Source organism: Lygodium microphyllum, chromosome 8, assembly GCF_053477565.2.
Source record: "Lygodium microphyllum isolate KBCC chromosome 8, Lygodium_microphyllum_v1.1.10, whole genome shotgun sequence".
Lineage (NCBI taxonomy): Eukaryota > Viridiplantae > Streptophyta > Polypodiopsida > Schizaeales > Lygodiaceae > Lygodium > Lygodium microphyllum.
The window spans coordinates 119,425,200-119,431,999 of NC_141142.1; the positions used below are offsets into that span (position 1 = coordinate 119,425,200).

At 47.2% G+C, this 6,800-nt stretch overlaps 1 protein-coding gene across 1 annotated transcript; it reads left to right on the forward strand.

The window, feature by feature from the left end:
- Positions 1–2,325: 2,325 nt before the first annotated feature.
- On the forward strand, positions 2,326–5,262 carry LOC148032794 (aldehyde oxidase GLOX-like). The gene is made up of 2 exons (XM_087683462.1): positions 2,326–3,760; positions 4,546–5,262. Exons 1-2 carry the CDS (start codon positions 2,567–2,569, stop codon positions 5,041–5,043), a joined length of 1,692 nt encoding a protein of 563 aa, XP_087539588.1. The 5' UTR covers positions 2,326–2,566; the 3' UTR covers positions 5,044–5,262.
- Positions 5,263–6,800: the final 1,538 nt, after the last annotated feature.

Below are 6,800 nucleotides of genomic sequence, written 5' to 3' on the forward strand. Positions count from 1 at the left end.
CCGATTATGTTTAGTGTTTTTTCTCTCTTTTCCTCTCCCTTCCCCTCTCTTTCTCTCTCCCTCCCTCTCCCTCTTTCTCTCTTTCTCTCTTTCAATGTTTCCCTCTCCCTCCCTCTCCCTCTCTCATTTCCTCTCCCTCCCTCTTCCTCTCTCTCTCTTTCTCTCTCATTTCCTCTCCCTCTCTCAATACACACGAATTATACCAAAAACAAGTAAAAAGAGAGAGAGAAAACTCCCTCTCCCTTTCTCATTTTCTCTCCCTCTCCCTCTTTTTCTCTCTCCCTCCCTCTCTCAATACACACGAATTATACTTCATTTCCTCTCCCTCCCTCCCCTCTCCCTCTCTTTCTCTCTCATTTCCTCTCCCTCTCTGAGTACACTCGAATTATACCCAAAACAAGTAAAAGAGAGAGAAAACTCCCTCTCCCGCTCTTTCTCTCTCCCTCTCTTTCTCTCTCCCTCCCTCTCCCTCTCCTTCCCTCTCCAATTTCCTCTCCCTCCCTCTCTTTCTCTTTCATTTCCTCTCCCTCTCTTAATACATACGAATTATACCAAAAACAAGTAAGAGAGAGAGAAAACACAAAAGCAAGGCAAGAATGGACAATGCACTCACCGTAAAGGCTGGAAGAAGGGTTTGGCGGCTCCTCTTCGCGACGACGACTAGGTACCATCGCTATTTGTGTTTTCATCTAGGTACAGTCGCTATTTGTGTCACATAGCGTCGTGACACAAATAGTGATGCCGCTATTTCTCGTCGCTAATGCGTGTTATTATACCCTCATATCCTTGTAGTGGAAGTTATAAATTTTGGAATATCTAGGCTAACATTAATATCCAAACCAAAACTACTTGTATACAATGGTCCCCAAGGGAGTTCATCTTATAGAATATGTATAATACCACGTGAGTTCAAAAGAAAGGGTATTATATTTAAGAAAATTTACAAGATTATATTTACAAAATGGATTTTTAAATTATAATTTGAAAAAAATTCATAAGTTCAATAAAGTAAAAGGGGTTATTTTAAGGCCTTATAGCATGTAAAGAAAGGGTATTTCTTAATATCATTTGCACGCACGTTATATAGATGATTTCTTATAGGTGGACCTCCCAAGAATGGTCCAAATCAAAATTGCTTGTATGTAACGGTTAATTATCTTATTAAAAGCTTTTTGGAGCAATGGCAAGCAACTACAATTGGGATTGGGTTTTGCCCTAGATACAATGTAATTGAATCTATATTCGATTTGTTTATTATATGTAGAGTTAATAGAAATCTTTTTAAATGTATACATGAACTTATTATCTAGAATTGTCAGCTATCGCCTATGGAATATTTGGATCTGCAAAATTAACAAGTTTAGATTCAAAAATCAAAACATTGACCTAAATTATGGCTTTAAAGCTGATGTATAGTTGCAAGTTGAAGTAGGCATATACAACATAGTTAAGTATCACGTACAACAATTGGACTAACTCAAACTTTGAAAACTAACAAAACACCATGGAAATCCCTCCTCTATAAGAGATGAAAACATGTGACTCTGTGGCAATCTTGATGGGCATATGAGCAAGGGTGAGTTAGAATTGAAAGCACCAAGATTCATGTTTTTGATTTGTTGGTCAACCCCTTAATACAAGGTGCTCAAGCAAATCCGTTTTGAATGTTATTTATAATGTGGTGTATTGTTGTATTATATAAAAATAATATTAAGGATATCTACATCATAGCCGCTTGATCGGACCAAGCTTGTATAGGTAAAATACCACCATGTACCTTCAGGACTCTCAACAAGCCTAAAGCTTCCTCTTTAAAGTCCATATGTAACTAATTTTCCTTTTTAATCGAATACTAATATTATTCCCCAACAAAAAAGGAGAGAAATCACATAATTCACATTCTTCTAAGATGAGATGTGACCCCCTAGATTATGGAGACGTAGTGAGGAGCGCCTGCTAAGAATGCGATTAAGCACGTAAACGAGCTGTCCACTGACCTGTGACATTCGTACAACTGTATACGTACGACTAGTGAGAATGTATCTCAAGTCAGCGCTTCTCTCTCTTTCTCTCTCACGCTCTCCGTCAACAAGTCGTAAATGTGCGCTGTATCTTAAGCTAGCAGTTCCCTCTCTCTCTCTCTCTCTATCAGACACACACACACTCTCTCTCTTCCGCGTGGTCCGTCAACGAGTCCTGCGAGGGCCTACCTACAGCTCGTAAGCTGTTTGGAGCAGGCGGGACGTGCAGCATTCGACTTTTTGTAATCGCAGTGCTATATTAAGTGGCCGAGTGGTGCAGCAATGATAGTACGGTTGTGTGTTTCTGCATATTGTGTGTGCGATCGCCTCGGCTGCAACGTGCTAGACCAGGGTGAAGGCAGTAGGTAATGGGTGAGTTGTGCATGAAGTAGACTCGAGCCGATCAAAAGCTAGCTCGCTCCCTCCCTCTCTCCCTCTCCCTCTCTCTCTCTCTCTCTCTCTCTCTCTCTCTCCTCTGTGTCTGTGTCTGTCTTTGTTTGTCGGTCTCTCGTTTTTCGCTAACGTCGTCGAGCTGTACGTCGATCATGGGCCGACGTACAACTATCCACATGAGAATAAGGAACAACACGAGGAATTATAAGGTGGTGAGGAGCATGGCCGGGATGTGGATGATGTATGCAGTCCTATGGATATTGTTTCTGATGGGGGGAGAGCGCCAGACATACAATGCCGTAGCCGCCCCGAGTGGTAGGTGGGCGACGCTGACGACGGTAGGAGTGTCAGTGATGCACATGACGGTGAACCGCTACAACAAGGTGATCTGCTTCGACCGCACCAACTTCGGCCCATCCAGGCTGCCCCTGCCGGCCGGGCGCTGCCGCCGTAACCCGCGCGACCTGGCCCTGAAGGTGGACTGCACGGCGCACTCCTTCGAATACGACGTGGCCAGCAACAAGGCCCGCCCGCTCTCCATCTTCAGCGACACCTGGTGCTCCTCGGGGGCCTGGACCTCCGACGGCACCCTCACGCACACGGGCGGCTTCTACGACGGCGCCAACGTGGTGCGCACCTTCGCGCCCTGCCCCGACGGCAAGTGCGACTGGGTAGAGAGGGGCGCCCTGCTGGCCGCCCCTCGATGGTACGCCTCCAACCAGATCCTTCCCGACAACCGCGTCATCGTCGTCGGCGGGCGGGCCGCCTTCAGCTACGAGTTCGTCCCCCGCGGCCGCACCGCCGGCGCCGTCACCCTCCCTTTCCTCCAGCAGACCAACACCCCCGGCGTCGAGAACAACCTCTACCCCTTCGTCCACCTCTCCTCCGACGGCAACCTCTTCATCTTCGCCAACAAGAAGTCCATCCTCCTTGACTACAAAACCAACCGGGTCGTCAAGGTCTTCCCCGACCTCCCCGGCGGCCCCCGCAACTACCCCTCCACCGGCTCCTCCGTCATGCTGCCCCTCACATATGTCGATGGATTCAAGAAGGTCGAGATCCTCATCTGCGGGGGCAGCCAGGACGGCGCCTTCACCAAGGGCAGCGCCACCAACCCGGCGCTGCAGGACTGCGGCCGCATGGTCATTACCGACGCGAGGCCGCGGTGGGCCAAGGAGATGATGCCCGCGCCGAGGGTGATGGGCGACATGCTTATCCTTGCTACAGGCGAGATCCTGATCATCAACGGCGCCGAGCAGGGGACGGCCGGCTGGGGGGCCGCTCGGAAGGCGGCCCAGGCGCCGTTCTTGTACTCTTCATGGAAGCCTGCAGGAAGGAGGTTCCAGGTACGATCCTGATCACAATAAGTTTTTGGCATTTCCCTCTCTGTTGTTCACAACATCGTGTTCATAATAAGTCTTTGACATTTTATTTTCCTCTCGATTGTTCACAACATCGTCAACTTCTACAAAGGAGGTGTTACATTAGTACAAGTTTATGAGCTTTTTGCTAGGAAGGCATTGCATTTTGAGATAGGTGTGATTGCATACGAAGCGTTCGAAATCTTCCCATGTCGAAAAACAGGTTTTTTTTCCCTATAGTGTTCAATATCATGAGCTTCTTCTCACGAGACACCACGTCCTTAGCCAGGTGTGATTGGGGGTCAGGGCTGCTCTGCCCCTAACCAGACCTAGCGAGGCATGCAATGCGGGAATTATAGTTCACAATGTGAGAATCATAGTGTGAATTGGTCTACAAGTTCTTGTGTGGGGGACAAGGGCTGCAAGGGCTCCCGACAAGCACCCTATCCCAACCGTACCAAGCCATGTATGCAATAGCTAAGTATGCAATCCCTCGCTCACAGAAGCTCATGCAGAAATTGTTGGCAGTCTCTACATCATGTGTCCCCAAGCTCACGTAAGTAGGCATTGAGTCCCTCCCTCACAGCAGGTCATGCTGTCGCTGTAATGCACACTTCGAGATTTATGGTGGGAATTTTTATATGGGTAATTTTGTCTAAAACTTCTTGTATAACTAAACCTATATAGGCTTGTTTTGAGAGCTTCCGATCGTATATGTGTGGGCTAATCATCCATTACCACGCTTTGTTGTTATTTATCGTTATTAACAGGTATTGGCCGCATCGCCCATCCCCAGGTGGTATCATTCCAGTGCTGCGATGCTGCATGATGGAAGGGTATTGGTGGGCGGCAGCAACACGAATGCAGGCTATGTCTTCCGGGGCGCATTCCCGACAGAGCTTCGACTGGAGGCCTTCAGCCCCTACTACCTGGATCGCGCCTACGCCCCTCGCCGCCCGGCCATCGCCGCCCTCTCGGCCACCACCATCCGATACGGCACCAAGTTCACTGTGCGCTTCACGGTGCCCACCGCCCCGGCACCCACGGTCTACTTCACCGTCTACTTCCCGCCCTTCACCACCCACTCCGTCTCCATGAGCCAGCGCATGCTCGACTTACGGGGCACCTACGTCAAGGCAGGGCGTAACACCTACATCGCCACTGTCACCGCCCCTCCTAGCGCTATCGCTGCCCCCTCCGGATACTACATGCTCCGTCTCACCAACAATGGTGCTCCTAGCACCGCCGCCTGGGTGCGCTTCGTTTGAGCTCTCATCATATTATTCCCACAGCTACAGCCAACCCAACCAGTCGGGACACACAGGCATCTTCAATTACTGCGCAATCGCTGATCACTCACCTGTTATAACTCCTAGCAAAGTTGAACCTGCGTGTACAGAATTCTTTCCTGCTTTCTAAGCGTTGCAATAATACGTTGTATCTCCCATATCCGGAGCACCACCACTAAATATTCATTAAATTCATAACTTGATTCTCTCTTTGGAGCCTGGACTGCATGACACATGTTTCAACATTACAATCAAAGGATACAAGATTTTGACCCCCATTAGTCGGTTGAAAAGCTCTCTATCTTGGGGGCCTGCAGGTGGTTACATAATAAAGATTCTCTGGTTCTCATTTTCTTTCTGCCTCGTTAGACACATGTAGTCGAGCATTACAAACATATGTGACTTTAAAAAAAAAATTCGCTTAGGGTTGTGCCACATACAAATAATAATTAGATTATTTTAAGAGTCGCGCCCCACATAGGTAAACGACGTAATCAAAACCCTTTTTGCAAAGAGACACGTGATGACCGCGCGCAAGTTTCAAACTGTTCGTCAATGCTTCAATCTACTAGTTTAGGGGATCTCTCTCTCTCTCTCTCTCTCTCTCTCAAACACATCCCCCTCCAGGCTCCACCCCCCCTCTCAAGTCCAGTTCAAAAGAGGGAAGAAGAAGTAAGAGAGAACGGGAGGAAACTAAGTCCCTAACGCGAGAAGTTTCCCAATTGAGCTATGATGTAGACTGAGCCTCCCTTCCCCTTTCACCCATCATCTTCAAGTGCTGAACTAGAACATCAGAGAAAGGAAAGTAGCTTTTAGTCTCCCTCGGGGGAGGGAAAAGGACATCACCTGCCCCCATCATCATGTCACAACCAATGCCTATCCAGTCACCTCAGTTTGGCTCACTACCAGAGCAAGCTTGATGTCATCTTCCAGAGTAGTTTTTACTTTGAAGACCAAGGCATAGCAGACTCGTTGAAATCAAGGTTCGGGAAAAAAAATTTGAGGAAGAGGAAGTAAATCCTTTTCATCATCATCTGAGAAGGAAGTATCCCCTATTGAGACAATATCTTATCCATAAATTTAACAAATGTAACTATATTTAGAGAAATTTGAAGAGGATTGATTTCTTCCTTCCAAAGAATCGAGAAGGATTTTTGTCAAGGTGAACAAGTCCTAGGTTGAAGTGAACCCCCTTTTCCCGAACCTTGGTTGAAATCCCTCTAAAACCCCCTTTTCAACACAATCCTATACAATAATCAGCATCCTATCACGACTAATCTCTAGCAAAACCAACAACAGAATGGAGGTAGCCAACACTAGGGATCAAACTTCAAAGGATGCAAACTGCAAGAAGTTTTACAAGAGAGAACTCAACCTCTTGGAGTGGATCATCCACCCCCAATTGAAAAGGTGCAATACAACAAACGTCCTAAAGCCAATTGACACTACAAGGCTCCTGCGAATAAGCCAAATCATGAGCAGAGAAGCCAATCATTGCATGTAGGTGGAAGCCTATCAATTAGAGGCCAAGGCAACACAACTTCGAGCCAAATCATGAGCAAAGAAGCCAATCGTTGCCTATAGGTGGAAGTCTGTCAACTAGAGGCCAAGGCAACACAACTTTGAGCCATGAAGGGAAAGGTGGAGTAATTCTTCATGTATTTGTTCATACTCCAAGTCTCAAGTTGTGGAATTTGAAATATGAAAACATGTCTCTAGAAAGCTAGTGACATGGT

What these genes read in the sequence shown, in the direction of transcription:
- LOC148032794 (XM_087683462.1), top strand. Translation starts at nt 2,567, where the DNA reads ATGGGCCGACGTACAACTATCCACATGAGAATAAGGAACAACACGAGG. An exon ending in CTGCAGGAAGGAGGTTCCAG is followed by an intron (nt 3,761 to 4,545) that starts GTACGATCCTGA and finishes CGTTATTAACAG; the next exon opens with GTATTGGCCGCATCGCCCAT.